General features: G+C 36.4%; 1 protein-coding gene across 4 annotated transcripts in view; it reads left to right on the top strand.

Moving 5' to 3' along the window:
* The window catches only part of slc24a2 (solute carrier family 24 member 2), a 107,268-nt gene that overhangs the window by 3,418 nt on the left and 79,911 nt on the right, over positions 1–23,939 (top strand). For 3 of the 4 annotated variants that reach the window (XM_031890425.1, XM_031890431.1, XM_031890424.1), the window contains exon 2: positions 4,458–5,541. In XM_031890425.1, the coding sequence (XP_031746285.1) occupies positions 4,603–5,541 (939 nt within the window). In that variant the 5' untranslated portion in view covers positions 4,458–4,602. The remainder of the gene's footprint in view (positions 1–4,457; positions 5,542–23,939) is intronic. The other variant, XM_031890427.1, reaches the window with a different exon arrangement.

Genomic DNA, 23,939 nt, shown 5'->3' with positions numbered 1-23,939 from the left:
TAGAGGCCACAGGCTGTATTAACTATTGTCTTTTTGGCACTTTTAATAAAAGAGACTTATGAAATATACCTAAAGTAGCACTAATTAGTTTCGTCCAGTAGAACACATTTTATTATGGGAAAATTATTAGTAACCTTACCTGTTGATGTATTAATAAATCACATGCTGCATAGCTAATAAAACAGGTATGGATGTCTTTTGAGACCTTTGGCTCTGAGAGTTATCTGTCATCTATACAACTATGCATGAGGTGGAAATGACAGATGACATGAAACTAGATTGTAGTGGTCTGCTACCTATTATATAGACACACACATATACACTCACCTAAAGGATTATTAGGAACACCATACTAATACCCTTCTCTGACCTCTAGCATCAACAAGGCATTTTCGCCCACAGGACTGCCGCATACTGGATGTTTTTTCCTTTTCACACCATTCTTTGTAAACCCTAGAAATGGTTGTGAGTGAAAATCCCAGTAACTGAGCAGATTGTGAAATACTCAGACTGGCCCGTCTGGCACCAACAACCATGCCACTCTTTCCCATTCTGACATTCAGTTTGGATTTCAGGAGATTGTCTTGACCAGGACCACACCCCTAAATGCATTGAAGCAACTGCCATGTGATTGGTTGATTAGATAATTGCATTAATGAGAAATTGAACTGGTGTTCCTAATAAACCTTTAGGTGAGTGTATAATTACACTCACAGTAATTACATATGACCCACATTAACAGATCAACATAAGGCATCATATACAGATAAAGAAGGTATTAATGGTGTATTTAGCTCAACTCAGCACAGCCTTTTTACTGCTTTTAAGAAAGGCATCCATATGCATGGTAAAAGCACATGCTCACTTTTTTACCTAAAAAAACATGATCAAAACATGAATTTTAAAAGCAATAAAATCAAGAGTATGCTGAAATCTGAGAAGTATTGCAGTAAGTAGATAAAGCTCTCACTTGGGGTTACTGGTAATGACTGGTGTGTAACCTCTTGGTGGAACTGAGCAGCTCACATTTAGCAAAGACTTACCAATGTGGTAGGATTGTGCAAAATAATTTTTCCCCAAATACAATTTAAAAAGGGCCCTAATTATGACTGCTTGACCAAACCCACACAAGGTTTCAATTATGATTGTTCATAAATGAACAATAATAAATGAGGCCCTAACAGTAATCGATCATTCACACATGATATGATTAAGCAAACTATGTATTATGTTATGTTATCTCTGCAAGTGCAGTTGGGGTCCCTGCAATTCCCCCAAACTCAATTGCATGTAAAACCACTTTCTTTAAAGGTACTTGTGGCAAAATGCGCTTTTTTGATTCCATCCTGAATCGAGCGCTGCTACTAGTGATGCTAGGGAACCCTGGAGCTACCACCAGCTCATGACCAGGCATTATATTCTGGGTTCCCTTTGTGCCCAGTGTCAAGAGGCACAGCAATTTTGCATTTTTTTGTCACCTCATTTATACACACACATATATTATACATTCAAAATATAGTAAAAGAATTGTGAAAGATCAAAACTAGTGATTCTCCCCCTTGTCGCATTTGGTTGGGTGGAGAATTAGGCATTAACATAAATCAGGCCCTGACAATTCCTACAGGAAATTAATCTTAGGTTTTTGCATGTCATAAAAATATGAATGGTCTATGAAAGTTTAACTTAGGCCATGTGATAAACTTTTTCAAGATTTGTCTACAAGAAGTGCTGAATGCTTAATTTTAAGGGTTTCTACACATGCAACACTGCATATGAAGCATGCATTTATCTAGTTAATTGGTATGAATACTTGACTGTGTTTCCTTGAATATACTAGCTATTCTGTTTAGAAAGTTTTACTTCACTATCTACATTGTAGGGATATCTGGAAAGCCATAACAAAACAATACCAGAATGTTCTGCATTGATTCAGTTAAGCTTTTTCAGTGTTCTCATTTCCAGAATGCCTATTCATGTGCTACTTTTTTGTGTTATGAATGCCAGCCTCTGCAGTTACTCCACAATCCAAAGAAAAGCAGAAACATTTAAAATTAAAGAGTTGCTCTTTTAAGAGAGATAAACATCACTTTGTACAGGATACAGTTAAACTCGTGGGCAGAGAAATTCTGTAGGTTTTTGACTGCCTTGTAATTAGTGTGTAGCAGAGACCCTGTTGGACTGTGGATAGCATCCTTTCACTTTAAATAGTCCGTCTGTATTTCTAAAATAGCCCGGGTATGTGTTCTGGAAAATGCTGCACATAGAAAAATGTAATGGCTTTCTAATTAATGATGTTCACATAGCTGTGATGGAAATTTCCAATAGTTCACTAGACTGAGACAAAAATATCTAAAAGTGGATTTTATCTATGATTAACAGTAACAGAACTTCAGTAAGGTCTAAAGACATAAAAGAAAGCCCATGGGCCCGTGTATGTATTTTGTTCATTATAATTATCAAACTAATATAGATTAGCAAATGTATTTATCTGCCAGACTAACTTTAAAATGATGTCAGAATTATAAAAGGTGTGAAACCAGACAGTGAGAAAGGAATAGACAAATATCCTGAATCCCTGAGGCTAATAACACAAGGGAGGAGGAGGAAATTCTTTTGAGGGGAGACTATCAATAGAAGGGTTTCAGTGGAGGATTTATAAAATATATAGCAGTATGTCTCTTTATTAGTAGGCTGGGGCCTGAGTTATCACAGATAAAGTTCACGTTTTTACTTACTTTTATCAAGTAAAAGCTGGAGAGTTTTTCAGCCTCGTTGAAAATTAACAATGTGATTTTCACTTGTCTGTAAGTTGTACTATAGATAAACATGACTGTGAATATTCTGTTCTGGTAGTGCTCGAGGAAAAAAAGTGCAACCATGTTAAAAAAGTTATGACGTGTTTTTTTTCTCAACATAAAAAATTAGTAAATACCTCTTTAAGTCTCCCTAAAGTTTTATTACTCTATACCTACGGCTATGTGTTGGCTATGTATTATGGGAGTGCCTGAGTGCAATATATACATGATTACTCCATCCTCATTATATTCTCTGGAAAAACAAACTAGTTTCCCCCATAGTTTACTGAGATAGGTGACAAATTTGCCCATATTAAAGGAGAAAGAAAGGTAAAAACTAAGTAAGCTTTATCAGAAAGGTCTATGTAAATACAGCCATAAGCACTCACAGTAATGCTGCACTGACTTCTCTGTCAAAAGATTTCTTGTGTCTGTAATTCATGTACCAGAGACACACAGCTCTCTGCTGCTCCCCCCTCCCTCAAGAATGCTAAGAATTCACTCCCTCCCTTAGGAATGTGGATCTGAGCCAATCAGCAGGAAGCTGACTCATAGTCTAACTAACTGAGCATGTACACTGGTCTTGCTTTTGGTGCAGGAGCGAGGCATTATGGGTACTTTCTTTACACAGCTCAGTGTTTTTTCTTCCTGTTTGGCTTCTAATCATCAAAAAATGAATCATTGAAGTTTTCTAGATAACCATAACTATGGAGATGATTTGAGGTTTCCTGTTTTGGCATTTTTTTTTTTTTTGCCACATGTATGTAAATGTATCTATAAATATATTGGAAATATCTGTTTTATTGTGAAATGATCCAACCTTAACACTCTTTAAAGGCATTGATGAACATTGTAATCTCATTTTACTTAGAAATCTCTTGTTAATAAGCCTTTTTTTTATTGGTGAATGTAACTACTAGGAATATATTTTCCTAATTCTGCCAAAGTCTTTGATAATACAGAACAATCATGCAGTTTGTAGTGTTGTTTTAATTCCACTGTATTTCCCTCTGACATTTATTGTTTAGAAAATCATATATTTCCCTGAACTCTGTCATCCCCCCCCCCTCCATTGTTTTGCTACCATCTTTTCTTTAATAATGATTTTTCAGATCCAGGAAATGAAATAGTTTTAATTTCTAATTTAGTGCAAGAAATAAATACACCATACACCAAAAGTTTTTTAGGTTTGGCCAAATCCCCAAATCCATTGTAAGGGATTCGGCTAAATACCAAACCGAATCCTGATTAGCATATGCTAATTAGGATAAGGAAGTGTTAAATGTCGCCACGCGTATTCATGCATCGACATTTAACCCTTCCAATTCCTAATTAGCATATGCTAATTAGGATTCGGATTTGGTTCTGCCAGGACTGTGGATTCGGCCGAATCTGAACCCTGCCATAAAATCCTGGCCGAATACCAATTGCATCCCTAGAAATAAAAAACATAGATTTTTCTTAATTAAAGCAATAGGCAAAAATTATGTTCAGCACAAACCCTATTTACTGAACTTATGTTAAAAGAGTTATATATACTGTCACTATAATGCTGTAACTATAGTTATATTGCTTCAGTTTCAGTCATATTTTTCCCCTTTTGTGTGCTATAAAATATGAATTGAACATATCTTTAACACATCTTTCTTTTCTTTACCTAAGCCTGAATGAAGAGAATTCTGCTATTGAAAGCCATAGATTTGAATTTTTTTAAAAGCTCTTAACACAGACCAAGGACTTACAAAGCATGCCAATACATTTGGTCTGACTTCATAACAAACCTTGAACCCTTCTTGGAGATTACAAGATGCATCTTCATAAAAACTCTGCTGGGGATATCCTTGAAAGCTGCTGTTTAAAAAAAACATGGTCTGGTTATAGTCACAAGCATCCCTTTATCCACAAGAAACTGAGACTTATTCGGATACTTGGTCTTTTTATTAGCATAACAGCCATTAGTACTCTGTCTTTTACAATTGTTGCCTTTTATAATAAAGACAGTTATACAAATGAAGTCGCCACTGTTACAGAAAGCCAATCTCTGCCACGGAGGCATCTGCGAACTCTGATGGACTTTCCTGAGCAAATCCAAAATGATACCCCTGGTTCTGGGAATTCCATGGCACAGAAAACTAAGGACAATGAAACTGGAGGCCATGCATCTAAAGGAGAATACCCAGAAGACCTTTTTTCTTTAGAAGAAAGACAGAAGGGTGCAGTTATCCTCCATATATTTGGGATGATTTATATGTTTATAGCACTAGCTGTAGTCTGTGATGAATTCTTTGTTCCATCGTTAACTGTAATCACAGAAAAACTGGGCATTTCTGATGATGTGGCTGGAGCTACTTTTATGGCTGCTGGTGGCTCTGCCCCTGAGTTATTCACATCATTAATAGGGGTATTTATTTCTCATAGCAATGTTGGAATTGGGACCATAGTTGGATCAGCAGTGTTCAATATCCTCTTTGTCATTGGCATGTGTGCTTTATTCTCCAAGGAAATTCTAAACCTTACTTGGTGGCCACTTTTTCGAGATGTGTCATTTTATATTGTGGGCTTGATCATGCTCATAACATTTTTCCTGGACAATTTTATCCAGTGGTGGGAAAGTCTGTTGCTACTGGTGGCCTATTTAATGTACGTTACCTTTATGAAGTACAATGTCCAAGTAGAAAACTTTGTGAAGAGGAAAATCAACAGGAACAAAGTTGTTAAGGTACCATCAGCCAATACCGACGGAAAGGTTGGTTAAATTTGAAACTGTGAATTTAACAATATGATTTTTGACAGACATTAACAGATGGAGTAGACCATATTGGTCAACCTGGCATACAGTAGTACTGTGCATTTGAAATTAAAAAGCATATGGTTGTCTGCCAGATGGTTTGATAAGTTCTTCTCCATCTGTGTGTATTGTACAGAATGTGCTAGTTACAATGAATACATTTTGTAAGAATAAGTTACTATTACCGCATATTTAAATTTAATGTCTTAATAGCTGAATGCAGTTTTTAAAAATATGAGGAAAATTGCTTGTTTTTGATAACATAGTACATAATGTTTGCAGTTATGATGACTACCAGTTTTTATATTTCTTTTACATATGTTCAGAGAATTAATATTTTGACCTCCCTATAAGCTATGGTCTGGTTTACTGTCTTTTCAAGAACAAAATATTGACAAGCAGTGTTTGCGTTCCCCTTAAAGCTTATCTGGGCAAAGTAGGAATTTGGTTTTGGCAGTATAGGGCTTGGGAAGTTTGTAAAAGTTGAGAGGAATTAAATATATCTGTTTCATTATTTTTATTTTTTATAGAAGTGATGTCATATTTGAAAGCCATATATTATTGTACTGATGATTAAGTCTAACTAAAACAGGGACATTTTCTTTAAACCACAATTATTTTTAAACCACATTTATGCCTCCTATATTTATTTAGGCCCTATAGTAAATAGCTGTTTTCTTACTTTACTTACAGTATTGATAAGTAGAGCAATGCTTCATAATTACTTAAGCACAGTAGGGACCAAGTAAAATCAGCCTGACCTTAGCAGATCATCCATATTATTATGATGATTTTAATAATCTTTTTATTCTCATATTTTTCCATCATTTCACCACTATTTCTCCGCTATTTTTTTTTTCCATTTTCACTACCTAGTACTCTTCTGACCCTCCTTTCTCTCCCCAATCAATTCCCCTTTCATGTTTTTGTCTATTATAGTTTCTACTCTGCTTTTTCCTCTGTCTCTCATGCCATTTTGCTTAAATCACATTGTCTTTAACTGTTTCTGTTTACTTATTTAATTTCTTAGTTACCCCACTCCTTTGCTTGGCTGAACCTCCTCCTGGTTCTCTAGTGCTGCTATGCTGTTTGCCAACATGTTAGTAAGCACTCTATATATCTTAGTAATGCAGGAGGATTGAATGGGGCATTTAATTAATGCATAACTGTAAACTGGATGCAACCCATGGGCTACCAGTTTTGCAGTCTCTATATGCATCATTCAGGCATTACAGATCTTGCATAATAGAACCGCTAGATTAAAGAAAAGACAAAGGCCAGAAAAAGCTAAGAGAATGGTTATCGCAGAGCTCCAAGGCCTGACTGGAGCCCTGTAATAAGATATATACTACCCATTTTAAAACATTACTTTATGCATTGGCTTTGAACTCCAAAACAAGATACATTTTCATAGAGTTAGTCTTTCCTGATCTAATACTTAAACATACTATACAGGCAGGCCACAAAAACCTAGGCCTGGGGTGGGAAAAATTGGGGTGAGGCTTGCCGGCCGCTGGCCACATGTGCCCAGTGCAACCAATCAGTAATTGTGCGTGACATGCAAGTATAGGGGGAGCGAGTGTGCAGAGGTACGAGCGGCCTTGGGGCGCACCACTTCAAAATCTGGCCCTGATGCTATATGAATGATACTGAAATGCACAAAATATTCTCTTGCAAAGCTGTCAATTATATTTGTAAATAATATAAGATGTGGGATGATTGTCTATTTGCATTCCTAGATATATGTTCCTAAAGGCCAGCATGAATGGTATTTAGAGTGAGCTTTGGAGTGAATATATATATATGAGCTGTCCTATATACTACTGGAACTATTCTTACATATATCTCACATATAAATGTTTCAATACGTATTTGTAACCCTGATATGGGATATGGGTAGCCCTGACCTAATTATCACTCATACAGGGTAGCTTAAGCTACAAATGGCTAAAAATCACTGCTCTGTGGTAAGTTAACTACATTCAAAATAATACATATATATATATTATGTTTTAAAGTAATAATTTTACCTCATGCATTGGATATTCTGTGCTTAGGAAAGGTCAAGCCAGATAAGAGATTTTCTTGTTTAATTTAAACACAAGGGAAACTCTCCAAAAGCACTGTGCAGGGTCTCCTAAAGACTGCATGAATTCAGGATTCTGCTTTTAACCATTCTTTTTTTTAAAGTGTCCAGTTTTTTTTTGTGTGGATTAGTATGTTAATAGTATAGAATTTTATATTGATGCTGCTTTCTAATATAATCTTTTGTATGTCCTACAAAATGAGATTTACATCTGGCTAACCCATACCAATTAAAATGCAAGTTAAAGGAGATCATAATCACAATCTCTTAACAAGTTAAATAGTGAATTTAAATCTGTTTTATTATTTTGCATAGCTGATGTTGGTATTTGCTTCTGGTCATTCCATGTTATAGGTACTTTCTAAATCAATTCTAGCAGCTTTGAATGAGCAGTAGCCATTGCCTTATCCGAACAAGCTTCCGTTTTTTATTTCATCTCTCCCTTACAAATTAGGGATCTAGAAAAATACCACAAAAGAGTGGATTCTTAAACTGCGATGTCTTAGATTTCATCCAAGGACATAGTCTTTGACCTTTCTGTATGCACCCATCAAGACAATTTGTGGTGTCAGACATGATCACATGGTCTATTTCTGAGCAGCATCTTTGTGTACACTTAGGGGCACATTTACTAACCCACGAACGGGCCGAATGCGTCCGATTGCGTTTTTTTCGTAATGATCGGTAATTTTGCGACTTTTTCATATTTTTTGCGATTTTTTCGGCGTCTTTACGATTTTTGCGTAAAAACGCGAGTTTTTCGGTGTCTTTACGATTTTTGCGTAAAAACGCGAGTTTTTCGGCGTCTTTATGAAAGTTGCGCAAAGTCACGATTTTTTCGTAGCGTTAAAACTTGCGCGAAACGTCACGCCTTTTAAGTTTTAACGCTACGAAAAAGGCGCGACTTTGCGCGCAAGTGTTAACGCTACGAAAAAATCGCAACTTTGCGCAACTTTCGTAAAGACGCCGAAAAACTCGCGTTTTTACGCAAAAATCGTAAAGACGCCGAAAAACTCGCGTTTTTACGCAAAAATCGTAAAGACGCTGAAAAAAATCGCAAAAAATACGAAAAAGTCGCAAAATATTCGTTTCCAATCGGAATTTTTCCAATTCGGATTCGAAATCGTGTCTTAGTAAATCAGCCCCTTAGGTTTACCACCTGGCCAGTATTTTATGTTTTATGTCAATGTTATTAATAGGGATTTAAAATATAGAAAGGCCTGCTAAGGAGTGCCTGGGTGCCAGTAATACATAGTTATTTTACATTAACTATAGGTATAATTTTCAGACAAAACAAAGCAAATAATTGTAACCAATACTGCCTGCATGAATATATCTTGTCACGTAAAACGCAAGTGAACAGAGAATTCTGATATAATTTGTTTTACTAAGACCTGATGAGATTAAGCAAAAGGAAACTAAAACTGAATGTAATTAAAATTGCTACCAAAGGAATTTGCAGCTTTTAATATTCTCCTTTAAAAAAAAAAAAAAAAAAAAAGCCAGATCCCTTGTAGGTTAATAGAAGGGTTATCATTGAGATTTGTAAGAAAATCTTGCTTTTAGTTCATGTTTGTGTACTACAAGGAATCATATTCTTAACATGCAAAAAGGTAAGCAAAATAACTAAAAATTAGGTCAGCGCTGAAGAGAGTAAAAAAAAAAAACCCAAGTTCATCTTTTTTACTTTACTACTTTTGAAAGGAATTTTTAGGGAGAAGAGGTTGAAATGTGGCCAGCATGGTTTTATTCACAGTAGATTTTTCTATTAAAATCAAATTATCTTCTGTGAAAAGGATAGCAGAAACCTCGGGGTCACAATTAAGGGGATTCTGTCACAGGAAAACGTGTTTTTTTTTCAAAATGCATCGATTAATAGTGCTGCTTCAGCAGAACTCTGTGAAATCAGTCTTTTAAAAGAGTAAACAGATTTTTTATATTTAATTTTAAATCTGACATGGGGTTTGACATTTTCCCAAGTGCCCTCAGCCATATGATAGCAGCACTCAATGTTAAAAATCCAAGTCCAGCTCACAACTACTTCAGTTACATTCAGTAGGAGAAACAATAGCTTGTTTGAATAGCTTCTTGAAAGCAGTTCTATTGTGTAGTGCTGGCTCTTTCTAAAAGTTTAGAATTAGGCACAATGATCTGAGATGGCTGCCTACACACAAATATTACAAAAAAAATATATATTTGTTGGTTGATTTTAAATGGTAGAGTAAATTATTTGCAATGTAAAAAGTGTAATTTAGAAATAAAAAGTACACCATAAAAATTGTGACAGTATTCCTTTAATGTAATTTACTTACATTTTGCTTAACAGTACCAGACAGAAGTTTATGGATTAAATTAACCCTTTAAGTGTCAGTAGAATTTTGTATTTCATTTGCACAATGTGCTACACATTTTTTAAACATTTTGTGCTCTCTCATTTTAGGGGCATTTCCTGGAGGGAAATTTTTAGGAGGAAAACTATACATAGTTTTTTTCAGGAAAACCTGATCTTCCATGATATATTTATCATTTTATACCAGAAAAAGATTTCATTTTATGCACAGAAATTCAACTGATTTGGAAAACCTTGTGTCTTTCGCATGTGCCAATACCAGATATGTATCATTTTATGGAGCTTTTGTACTTCTATAGATCAAAAAATCAAAGCAGTAAATTACCAAACATATAAAGCACTGCCGCAGAATATAACATACTTGAGATTTCAAACCACAAATCCTGGAACAGAAGGTTTACCTCAGGAAACTACACATTTTGCTAAATCTATAATGGGCTACCATGTCTTTCTACTCTTAATTACTAAACATCAAGGCTTTTCTGAATTTAGCAATTGCTAAAATTTATGGAAATTCTGAAAAATCACCTCAAAACTTTCACTTGGCAAGTTAGCATCTCCCACATAGCATTAGGTATGAATAAAAAACATCCTAAATATGAATGCCAAAGGTCCACTGAACAGTTTGATGCCCATTGTGCATTGGATTACAAAAGTATCTGGCATGTAGAGACCCCAAAATGAAGTGCAAACAAATTGTCCTGAAGATTACTTCAGCTAGGGGTCAGAACACAAAAAAATATGTAGACCACCCAAACAATATGTTCTTGGAAAGTACACATTTGGGCAAATCCAAAGTGGGTAACCATGTCTTTCTACTCCCAATTTACTGGTGGTCCACTGAACAGTTTGATGTCCATTGTGCGTAGTATCACCAAAGTATCTGGCAAAATGCAGCACCTGATTTATGTATGAAATAAGTAAGTTGACCCCAGAAAACCATATTTCAGAAAATTTCAGAAAATACACATTCTGCCAAATCCAAAACAGGTAAATATGTCTTTGTTTGGCTAAGGATCAAACAGCAAATATAGGGTTTTTATGTAATTTACAGAAAATTTTTCAAAGCCTGCAGTTTACACTATTATATGCTTCACTTTTTTATTATCATAAAACATCCTAAATATGAACGCCAGGGATCTACTGAACAGTTTAATGCCCAATATGCATCGATTTACCAAATTAGTGCATATGAATTTTCATGTCTGACACTGGCTGCTGCAATATAAGCATGGTATGTAAATTATATGCCAAAAGACCCCCTATCAGTACAGAGACCCTTGAAAACCATGTATTTTTTTGAAAAGAAAAATCTTCAGCACACCACTTACATACATGTTCTCAAAGGGTGCTTGACTTCCATAGCCGCTCCCAAGCCTTTTTTCCATGTATCTTTGCAAAGGGGAAGAAGCACTCCAGTGTGTCGGCAATGCCTTTAAATCATTTATTTGCAGAAATGTACAAACAGCACAAGCTTTCGGGGGTGACCCCTTCTCTTCAGGTGCAATACACACAAGTGAACAATTTACTCACTAAATACCTAACAGACCATGTGACACTACCATGTGACCCATTAACCCCATCACAGCTGCAATACCAAACAGTCCCAAGCAGCCATTCAATTATGTGAATCGACAATCCCCTTCATAGGAGTCCTTTACACTTCATAATCTGTAAAACATACAACCATAAATACAAAGTATCACATTCAAAAACCAATTATACCAAGTATCCTACAATAAACAGTTACAAAGTCTATAAAAAACATTTCAAGCTGAAGCTTTCATTTAAACCTAGAGGGGAAAGAGAATCCAGTTTTTCAATCCACACTGCCTCTCTTTTTAATAATTGTTTAGACAAATTTCCACCTCTAAGTAAATGGACTTGTTTTAATACTGCCCATCTGACTTGTGCCACTGTATGCTTGGCTACATAAAAATGTTTGGCCACAGATAATTCAGATACATATTTCTTTCCACTTTCTTGTTCAGATTTTTCTTTTTCTCTCACTGGTGTATAGTTCCTTATATTACTTTTATGTTCATTTAAAGGAGAAGGAAAGGCTAAGTCACTTGGGGGTGCCAAAATGTTAGGCACCCCCAAGTGACTTAGATCGCTTACCTTGTACCCTGGGCTGGTGTCCTTGTTAGGAGAAAAAAGCACCAGCCCAGGGCACCTGCAGGAAGTGCTTCCTCCTTCCTTTTTCTTCTGCCGGCGAAATCCGTGGGCCGGCGCATGCGCAGTAGAGTGAAAAGCCGACTTTCTTGTTTAAGTTCGGCTTTTCACTCTACTGCGCATGCGCGCACAAGCGAATAGGAAGTAGGAAGCGCTCGCTGCTACCCCGGGCTGGTGCTGTTCTCTCCGTACAGGGGCACCAGCCCGGGGTAAAAGGTAAGTGATCTAAGTCACTTGGGGGTGCCTAACATTCCGGCACCCCCAAGTGACTTAGCTTTTCCTTCTACTTTAAACGGGTTCTTATTGTTCTAGCTGTCTGCCCCACATAAGGAAATTACCCCAGAGCTGTTGCACGTAAAATGTCCTTGAATTCGAATTGGTGTGCCTTTAGTGGGATGAGCGATCATATCCCCTCTCATAATACCTGTACAGTACACACAGTCGCCACACGCGAATGTACCCGATTTGAGGGGTGCTAATAACCCACTTTTCTTTTCTTTTTCCAGAACCTTTTTGGACAAAACCTGTCTATTTGATTCCCCCCTCCTATATGAAAATAGTGGGATCTCTTTAAACAATTTGCCTACTTCACGATCGTCTTGTAACATGTTCCAGTGCTTTAGAATTATTTTATTTATATTATGGGTGTGGCTACCAAAAGTTGACACAAAGGCCATTCTCTCAGATTTATTTTTCTTCGGTTGTATTTTCTCCTCACGTTTTACTCCTTTTAAACTCTGCTTAATTTGATTAAGTTGTTTCTCATTATAGCCTCTCTGCACAAATTTTTTAACTATACCCTGAGCTTCTGCCTCATATAACTCCTCACTAGATGTAATCCGTCTCACTCTACTCAACTGGCTGTAAGGAAGACCTTTAAATACACCCGTGGGTGACAACTGTTAGGCAATAAAATAGTATTACAGTCAGTCATAACGCATTCGCATATATAGGCGCCATGTTCGCCCCCATTGTACAGCCCATCAGCTGTACATAGTACTGTTCATAATATACAAAATAATTTTTAGTTAACATTAATTCCAACACATCACATGCAAAATTAATTTCATGCGTTTTAAGATTTAACTTAGTTAGATAATATCGAATGCATTCAATGCCTTCAGCATGTGTTTTTTTTTAAAAGACAAATTCTGACAAAACTAAAATGTGTAAATGTGCCTTTCTACTGCAAATTACTTACTTGCAAAGCTGTGCTAAAGGTAGTGGTTTTATAACATTTTTCAAAACCATCACAAAGTGTGTATTTTACTTCATTATATGCATTGAAATACATATATTTTACTGCATTATATGCATTATATACTGCAACATAAAAAATTCTAAATATGAATGCCAGGGATCTACTAAACAGTTTGTTGCCTAATATGCATAGATTTATTAAACTAGGTGGCATACAGAGGCACCCAAATAAAAATATTGCATATGAATTTTCACGTCTGACACTCTGGCTGCTGCAATATAAGCACCTGGTATGTGCATTATGTGCCATAAGACCCCATAACAGTACAGCTATCAAAGGGCCACTCGTTCCTCTGATTTGCTCATTGCCTAGGAGCTAGGGACAGAGTGTGGAGTGAAGGAGCACATTTTTAAGCTGCACCTCCACTCCCAAAAGTGCTGCACTAGGGGGGAGATTTATTAAGACACGAACGCTCCGAGTGTATTTTCGCCAATATTTTCGCACTTGCGCAACTTTTTCATACGCCCGCGCAACTTTTTCGGACGCTTGCAGGAAAAATTCGGTTCTGCCGCTGTTTACAATCGTTCGATCTTGCTCATAGCAGCCAATCAGATGCTTTGCTTTGGTTTTCAAACTGTTGAAATCTTGTTGCTGATTGGTTGCCCTGGGCAACATCACCGTTAACACTTTTTACACAGCATGATAAAAAGTTACTTAAATCCACAGAACATAGATTCTATATTTTGTGGAACTAAAAGGGTTAAGGAATATTGGCCTTACATACAATTTATTCTAGTAGGATTGCTGGTTTAAAGCTCAGAAACAAAGTGAACATTGTGTAGTTGGACAAGTGTTGCTAGTGGAGTAATTCTTTCTGTCCTTGGTCCACTGTGTTCTTTAATTTATTTTAAAATTTATTAAGTATGGCTTTGTATTCTCCCTGTTTGCTAATTATACTTAATTGTGCAAAACAATATGTTATATGCAGGAGGGTTTCACTTAACAGTGTGATTTGAATGAACTGGAGGACTGTGCAGCAAATTGTAAAATAAGCTTGCTGCCTGCAGATTGAGAGTACCAAATCTTAGTTTTCCACTTCCTATTTGTATAAATTAAAATGTAAATGTATTCTAGCATTGTAACACCTCAGTCATTACTGATCCTTCTAAAACACCTTTATTTGAACTATAGATAGAAGGGAGCAAGAAACACCTTCCCTTTTTTAAGCTTAATACATGTTACAGCTCAACACATCTGTGGTGTGAATTATTTTAGCAATCACGTTCTGATTTTTGGTTGCACATATTCGCATTTCACACCCTTTTTTTTTATATTTCTGAACAGAGCTTTGTAAATTAAACATTGCAGAGTATACGTGTGTGTTGCTTTAAGGTAAACAATATCTATTTTGGCCATTGCAAGTATTTACACTGACAAATATACATTATCTAATCCCTACAAATGAATGATGGTATCAAGTTTTACTGCAAGCCTTCAATAGTGTAACATTTAATACACTCCAGTGTTGGGGGAGATCTTAAACCTCACCCTCAGCCAATTTCGTGGTTGCTTATTTACCAGTAGACCATTACTGTCATGTGCATGTACCATGTTCATACCTTGAGATATAATAGCTAAGGCATTATGGAATTCTCTTCCATAAGTGGTTAGGAAAAGATTCCTCATGGAAATGTTGGATGATTTTTTAGTAAGTAGAAAATAAAAGACTACTGCTATTAATGTGCATACTAAAATGCTGATACAGTGAATTTTAGCTTTTTCTCAGGAAGTATTTGTGTCTTTTCAAGACAAACTATTTACTGTGTCAGATAATAATTTTTGTTTTCCTTCCTTTGGTCACCTAAAGGCTGACAATAATTAGGAATTATCTAGCTAAAGCGAAGAACCTTATAAATGTTTGCCTTTTTTAACCTATACTACTAACATGTTACATTTCTATTTATGTAGATAGAGTAAATGTTGGTTAAAGTTGGCTCATTAAAAGGCGAGAAGCAAGATAATTTGAGATACTACACAACCCACTTTTCAACTTGAATGTGTTATTTACACCCACATTTATAATGATAATTTGCAGTTTGCAACAGACTTGTTGTTCATCAAACTAATCCTATCATCTTAGTGAAAAATTAAGAATGAGTGAAAATGAGTTTGAAAAGTTGAACAAGCATTATTAGTTGTTATTATATTGGTTATTTTATTTCTATGTGATTTTCTGCCTTATTTTGTATGTAGAACTATGCTTAAATGGAAGTGAAGTTTTGCTTTAAAACTTGCTGTTTTATTGGAATACCCTGTAATGCAATATATACGCTTTCTCTCTCTATATATATATATCTCAGTGAAGCAGAAAACAAAGCAAAATAACACATGACAATCCATTACACTGTAATTATGAAGTCCTGCAACCATACAGTGCCGCTTTATAGAGCAATCTTATATCTCAGAGGAGACTTAGTATACGTAAAGATGATGCAATTGTTGTCATGGAGAGAAACTGTTTTTACTGAATGCACTTGTAAAGCAGCTGCTTGAATCCGTAGCCTTATAGGCATCTAGATGTCTAGGATCTGGATGCATGTCCATAAGTTTCTTATATGGTGGGTGCATGCATTAAAAACAACCCGTTTCTGTTTTCTGCCATGCCTACTTTTTGTTGTTAGCATTCCTCCCTGTGGAATGGATATATTAAATATTTGCACAAGAGACAATATAGGATATGTTAACAGTACCTATTTTTGGTTCTCCATCTGATAAATCACATGTACAGCTTAACAGAAATCTGAAAGTGAGCATACCACTATCCTTTTACCTTTTTTTTTACCTAGAAAAATCTCACATATGAGACAGACTAACACCTGCTAACATAATGTAGCACATTGTGACAAAACCAGTCCTAAGAGGAGTCTATGTAGAATGTATGAGAAAGCATCATGTAGAGCAGTGCTGCCCAACTTCTGTGGTGCCGAGGGCTGGAATTTCTCTAGCATACATAGTAGAGGGACGCTAATAGAAGCCAATTTTTAACACTCCCCCTTTTTTTAAACCAGACCCTTTTCAAACCACACTCATGTTATCACAAGAGCTTTTTAGACCATACCCACACTAATGGTGGTAGCGCAGCAAAAACCCAAATGGTTGGTGCTCACTGTGGGGGTATCAACCATCATTCATATGTGAAATAATTATATTATGTCATATTAAGATATACCCTTTAATCTATATGGCTCCTCCTCTCCTGTGGATAGCACAGCAACCCCCAGCACATATTTACACACGTTAGGGACCATATAATGGCTATATCCAACTGCTAACAAACTCCTAGAACAAACCCCTGCCAGGCTCACCTCCCACAGGCAGCATAGTGCAGACAGAGTATGGCACACACAGGCAGAAAAGGGCAGGCAGAGTATGGCACACATATGCAGCATAGGGCAGGCAGAGTATGGCACACACGGGTAGCATAGGGCAGGCAGAATATGGCACACACAGGCAGCATAGGGCAGGCAGAGTATTGCATAAACAGGCAGTACTCTGCCTGCACTATGGCGCCTGTGTGTGCTATACTCTGCCTGCCCTATGGCGCCTGTGTGTGCCATACTCTGCCTGCCCTATGCTGTTTGTGTGTGCCATAATCTATCTGCCCTGTCCTTCCTGTGTGTGCTGTACTCTGCCTGCCCTATGCTGCTGTGTGTGCCATACTGAGCCTCCCCTATGCTGCCTGTGTGTGCCATACTCTGCCTGCCCTACCCTGCCTTTGTGTGCCATACTCTGGCTGCCCTTAGCTGCCTGTATGTGCCATACTCTGCCTGCCCTATGTTGCCTGTGTGTGCCATGCTCTGCCTGCCCTGTGCTGCCTGTGTGTGCCATACACACAGGCAGCATAGAGCAGGTAGTACATACAGTGATACAATACTGGTACTGCTCCTACAGTCTGTCTGAGGTGGGAACAGGTGAATAATGTGGGTACGTACAGTCTGAGCCTGAGGTGTTAACACTGCAGTAGGTGAACAATGCAGAAACTAAAAGGTGTGAACAACACGGGATTACATGTTTAAACAATACAGGTGTGATCAATGCAGGGGCCAGTTAATCTCAGTACTGATACCATTTAAAGCTTACACAAAGGTAAGCCATCAAAGCAGCCAGACAAGTGGGGGGCCACACAGAGGGCCACCAGTTAGACAGCACTGATGTAGAGCATTGACACAGTTACATACAAGTCCAAAAGAGACATATTCTCCACAGCAGGGCAAGTAAGCTAAGACTGCAAGTAATAAAACATATACGTATATGGAGGGGTGCTTTGGATCAACAGATGGGCTGAGATGATAAATAAGCATAGGTTTATAGGGTACAGCATGCACACAATGAAAGAACCATTTCTCATTGTATACTGTGTTACCAGGCAGCCTACCCTTATGTCCTTGACACAGTTCCATAATAATGTATTCCAAATGTCAGAAAATCCAGTGACAAAAGCATTCATTACCCAGGATGTCCTCACAGCATGAAGAAAAAAGTTGGCAGTAGCAAAAGTTGAAGGGGGTTTTAACTTTGGTTCATAATCTCTTAAGAATCTACGGTTACATTTGAGAGACCATTTTTTTGCAGGTGCTATACACAGCTGTGTAAGTGTTCAATATATGTAGTAGATTTAAAGTCTGTAGTTCAGTGTTTGTAGACAAATGGTTTCAGAAGGCAATGTTGGAAGTAGATAGCTTAAAAATTAAATTTGTTTTACTAGTCTATAATTAGAATATGCATAGGGAGCCAAGGTATCCAATACAGATCTCGAGGTGTAAAACTGTAGATAATGAAAAATTATAATTTTTTTCTGTGAAGGGCTCCCTGATAAATTGGATAGTAATTATAATCTTTCATTTATGAGTCTAGAACTTACAGACTTTTCCCAATTTTAGATGGGAGTCCATGCCCTGACTCTACTATGAGGTCTTGAAGTGAAGATTAAATGAGGTATTGCAGAGAATGTGAATTGATGTCAAAATGCAGTTCCAGCAGGGGTTGGGGTATTCAAAAAAGACATTTTCCTCAGCACAACTGTCGGGGAGTACTATTTGAAGGCACTTCTTCTAAATGCCAGTGTGAAAGCAGGGGTTAAGAAATGCATTCAGGCCAGGGGTGCAAGGGTTGGGTGTTGTTAGTGTTGTGGCAATGTGTGCATGGGTTTTAATACTACTTGACCTAGTTCTGGGTAACAGAATGTCTAATCTTATCCAGTAAGAGGGTACAGCATAGTAACCGTGGCTAGTCTGCACTGGCGCTAGCCTATATAAAAATTAATTGTGTTTTACAATTGGGATCCAAAGCTGCATTAATTTAAAAATTTCAGAATCACTTTTAGATCTATGGTCATTTTAGAGTCCATTACAGATTTAGGAACTATTCATTTAGGAACCATTATTTTCACTATACCTTTTTGCTATTTTTACTATTCCTATTTTTACTGTTTCTGCTATTTTTTATACAACTTTTCTGTTTCATGTACCTTTTCTACCTAGGTTTACAACATTAATATTATTTGTGACTTATCCAACTATCTTTTTATACTATAAATAATACATTGCTCATTAGTTACCATTTGGTAAAGCTCCACCATCTCCCTGTCAAGCTCAAGGGGTGAAATTATTTTTTCCCTGAGGCCTTTCAGTTTTTAACTTTTAACTTTATCTCTATGAAATATAGAGGATTTATTTATTTCTGGGTCAGGTCACATTAAAAGGACCCAGTCTTAACCTCAAATTGATTTTCCCAGATATGTCAGCCCTTATAGATTTCATTTATTTCCCATTGATTAGGAATTGGTTTAATTAAATGTAACATCAGCTATTCCACACTTTAGTGGAGATGCTCAGAGCTCTCACTTCATCCCACAGAATATGTATTACGGAGCTTTTACACTGTATAATTATGTGCCTACAAAAAAAAATAGAAATTTAATTTGAGCTACAGAGGTCTGGATGTTTAAACCAGCAAATGAACTTCATAACCAGGTCTTTTTATTTATGAATTTGAAGAGTCTGTCCGTGGCATGTTTTATCCCCTGCATCTTTGTACACAGCTACATAAACCAAGAATTCACTCCTAAAGTGCTTGTGTTCATAAATTGCATAAATGCTCTAGTAATACAGGTATGGGATACCTTATCAGGAAACCCATTATCCAGAAAGTTCCGAATTACGGGAAGGCTATCTTCCATAGACTCCATTATAAGAAAATAATTCTAATTTTTAAAGATAATTTCATTTTTCTCTGTAGTAATAAAACAGTTTATTCAATATTTTAATGATTTTTAGCAGACTTGTTATGGAGATCCAAATAACAGAAAGATCCCTTATCCAGAAAACCTCAGGTCCTGAACATTCTGGATAACAGGTCCCATACCTGTACTACCTACTCAGTGTAGAAAGATTAGTAACAAATGTTTATTGTAAGGGCATGTATCATATAAGCTTTTACAGTGCATTAATTGTATTGAATATCTGTCCTATCATGTGCATTGTACATTTATTATACATCTTTCTGGGTCCAGTGAAACAATTTGTTTCACACTTGTAAAATGTTGCTTATAGGTAGCCTATTGGTTACAATGGTTTTCACCATCTTGTGAAAATGTTATGTATATATGTATGTATGTATGTATGTATACTTTTATTTATATCACCACTATGTATATTTTTATTTATTAACAGTACTTATGTGTGCAGCACCATACAGCAGGACAATAATAATGCTCAGGACCTGGCGTTTTTCCATAATTTAGATCTCCATAACTTGAGTCTACTAAAAATGTAAATATTGAATAAACCCAACAGGCTTGTTTTGCCCCCAATAAGGATTAATTATATCTTTGTCAGGATCAAGTACAAGGTACTGTTTTATTATTACAGAGAAAAAGGAAATCATTTTATAAAATTTTAATTATTTGCTTATAATGGAGTCTATGGGAGATGGCCTTTCCATAATTCTGAACTTTCTGGATAAAGGGTTTCTGGATAAGTACCTGTAATAAAATAAAATAAAACATTTTAGTAAAAATGGTTAAATTAGATTATTTTTGTAAAAAAAATAAAATAATATGACTGGTAGAAATACCATCAAAAAGAGAAAACTTTTCTTCACCAACTTTTTATGAACCATCAGTGTTTGGCGGCTTATATTAAAATAAGCTGTGAAAATGACTAATCATCCTTTTAAGATGCTTCCTTTTTAATGCCCCCTTTCAGGTGCTTTGATTTCTATTTCCACACACCAATACACAACCCTTTAATATCATTGATCTTATGTTGATATTCAGTACTGGAGTTATTAATGCTAGTATGGGTCATTTTAGTTTTGAATAAGTTACCCCTAAGGATTCCTGACTTCTTAAAGAGTTTCCACCACAGCCAATCACATCTAAAAGTAGAACTAGCGTTATAAAAAGGCTCCCTTTTCTCTGTGGATTTTGTTGCCACTTGTGTATTCATTAGTACTGTCTGGTTCATCTGGTTTAGAAACTTTCCATAGGCATTGAGATAAAGTAAGAAAACAGAAATAAACGTTGATATTTGCTTCTGAAATCAAAAGAGGAGAAATAGTCTACAATATATGATTCTATCATCAATCATATTATTTTTTTTTCAAAAAGAATCTACCAGGAGTTCCCCAGTATATTTGGGCAAAGGGACTGGACCCTTATAGCTGTGCCTGGAAGTAAGTATCACATGACATGCCATAGTTCTTAGATTTTTTAACTGCAGTAAGAGAATGCAGTTCAATGGCCTAGGGCTGAATTAAATAGAATCAGATTTGATACCACTGACTCCTTAGGTAAAGGAAAAATAACACTAAAAATTTTTAAGTAAAAAATCTATTCTACCCTGCCCCAATAATTGCCCTATCCTGCAAACCATTTAGTATTTTGAATGCTTTATTAGAAAATACCTGTTAAAACTTGGCTTCTGGTCATTTGAAATAAGGCGATGCAGGGGAAGCATCCACTATGCAGCGATCAATTGATCGATCCTAGCCTTCCTTCTGTATAGGAATGGTTTGCAGGATAGGGCAATTATTGGGGCAGGGTAGAATAGATTTTTTACTTAAAATTTTAGTGTTACTTTTCCTTTAGGTAATTTTAGGCACAGCGGTGATTGATTCCAGGCAGTGATGAGTTGTATAAGGACAATGCCAGATGTAGAGGTTTGTCCGTTGTAGGAAATTGCCTCTTCAGTGGGCAACAAAACATCTCCAGATGTTAATGCCTTCTTTATTTGTTGTTACTTTATTTGGCTACCACCATGGATAACCAAAATGCACTGATACAAATTTGTGGCTGAATGAGCAGATTTGAAAGCAGAAGGGTGGCACAGAACATTTGTGATCTCATTTTACATTCCACTGAATATATGCTTAAACAATGGGGCTTATATGTTAAATAATGTTAATTGGTTTTGCAATTATTCAAAAAGGGAAGCTTTATGGCAGACAAAAATGGTCCAATCTGGCCATATTTCCAGCTAATTTCAGTGACCATATCATCTGTGCATTTGAATTTTGGTGGTCTTGTCATTTTAATTTGATCAGAGCAATAGAACCCCCATACATGTCATACTTGTTAGCCAGCTAAAGCTGGATAACACCATTAGGACTTTAACATACCTACCAACTGTCCCGATTTTTAACAGCTCAACCCGCAGTCCCTATTCTTATTGAAAGGTCCCTCGTTTCACTTTGATCTCCTGCACTCAATGCCAAAAAAGATACAAAGTTTCTCAGACTTAATTAGAAAACCAGGGGCCCGATTCACTAAAGTCCGAAATAAGGAGTGCTATTTATAGCATGCGTTAAAAATCTTATCACTTCTTATTTTTCACTCGATTCACTAAAAGGACACTTGCAGAGCGCAATATATTACGCACGTAACCATTACTTTCTGAAAACCACCATTTCCCTGAAAACTGGAGGATGCATCACTCTAGGGCCAACATATACTTGAAAAAATACGACTGCAAACTCCATGTTGTGTTGCCAATAGCTCACGAACCGCAATTTTCTTTAAGTACCGCCTGCCCCAAGTAGGGTTAATATTCACACAGATTAACACAATATTTTGCATGTTTAACGCTTCATATGTGTTTGTGAATCATGCGTTAGTACTATTTCTATTCGCTAATTAACGCAATGCGTTTTTTTTGTGCATGCGATATGCGGATTAACACATGTGAAATGACTTTGATGAATCGGTACTTAATTATCGCATGCTTTTTAATGAAAAAAACTATGCGATAAGCGTTATTGACCTTTAGTGAATCGGCCCCTATAACGCTTATCGCATAGTTTTTTTCATTCAAATATGTCATTGTAAGATAAATAACGCCAAGAACATTGCTTCTTAATAATGACAAGTGTCCTTTTAGTGAATCGAGCGAAAAATAAGAAGTGATAAGATTTTTAACGCATGCTATAAATAGCACTCCTTATTTCGGACTTTAGTGAATCGGGCCCCAGGTCTCTTGGTGGAACTGAGATGCGCATCTTAAAGGGCAATTTTACCATCATCAGTAAAACTGTAATAACACATATATGTGTTCAAACTTTACATAATCTGAAAAATTTTGTAAAATGGGAGGGGTATTTAACGGGTGTGATCACAAAAATGGGTGTGGTCAAAAAAATTCACTGCACTATGCGTGCCATTTCTTTTTGTCCTTCTTTGCATTTTTCAAATGTCAGGAGGTATGCTTTAATTCTAAATAAAAATAGAGAGAGCAAATACTATGAGTACTGCTGAATAAGCAGCTATAGTATTGCATTATTGTTCTATGAGATAATTGATTACACTGGCCCAGGTATAATAAGATTGATCTGCAAATCGTGACTGCTTAAGGTTAATAACAGAGACTAAATACAAGACTAATGCCACTGCATCGTGGCTTTGATATTTACTGTATGTACGATGTTAACACATGCAGGAGCTTATTGACAGAACACATTTTGTTTGGAATTCTAGCACACAATACCATTGTGCTCCATCTGAACATTTTAGGTGTACTGCATGTGATATACTCAGAATCCAGTATATTTATGAGCTCATATCCAAACAATGAAAACATTTTCATAGAGATATATATGGGCATAAAACCATTAAACCCTTTCCCTGCCAAAACTGTAGGTACTACGTTGTTTAAAAAAAAGCAGTTATATGACAACGACGTAGTACCTACGGTTTTGGTACTAGTGTCATTCTCTCTGCACCGGCGGCAAAAGCCAGTAGACCGCTGGCATTCATATTTAGGGTGATGTGTCATTATATGTAAGAAATGCTGTAAGATAAATATGGCAAATTGCAACAATTTTAGGCCTTTTTCAGAAAAGTCATAAAAACCATCAACTTTAGGAAGGCTTTCCAAATTAGTACTTTGGCGTAGAAAGTCTTCTTTACCCATGTTGGATTTATCAGAATGTGTACTTTCCAAAAAGATATGGCTTTTAGGGTCACCCTACATTTCTGCAGCTTCTACCCC

The sequence above is a fragment of the Xenopus tropicalis genome, chromosome 1 (genome assembly GCF_000004195.4).
Source record: "Xenopus tropicalis strain Nigerian chromosome 1, UCB_Xtro_10.0, whole genome shotgun sequence".
In the NCBI taxonomy this organism is placed as follows: Eukaryota; Metazoa; Chordata; class Amphibia; order Anura; family Pipidae; genus Xenopus; species Xenopus tropicalis.
This window is presented reverse-complemented; position numbering and strand designations above follow the sequence as displayed.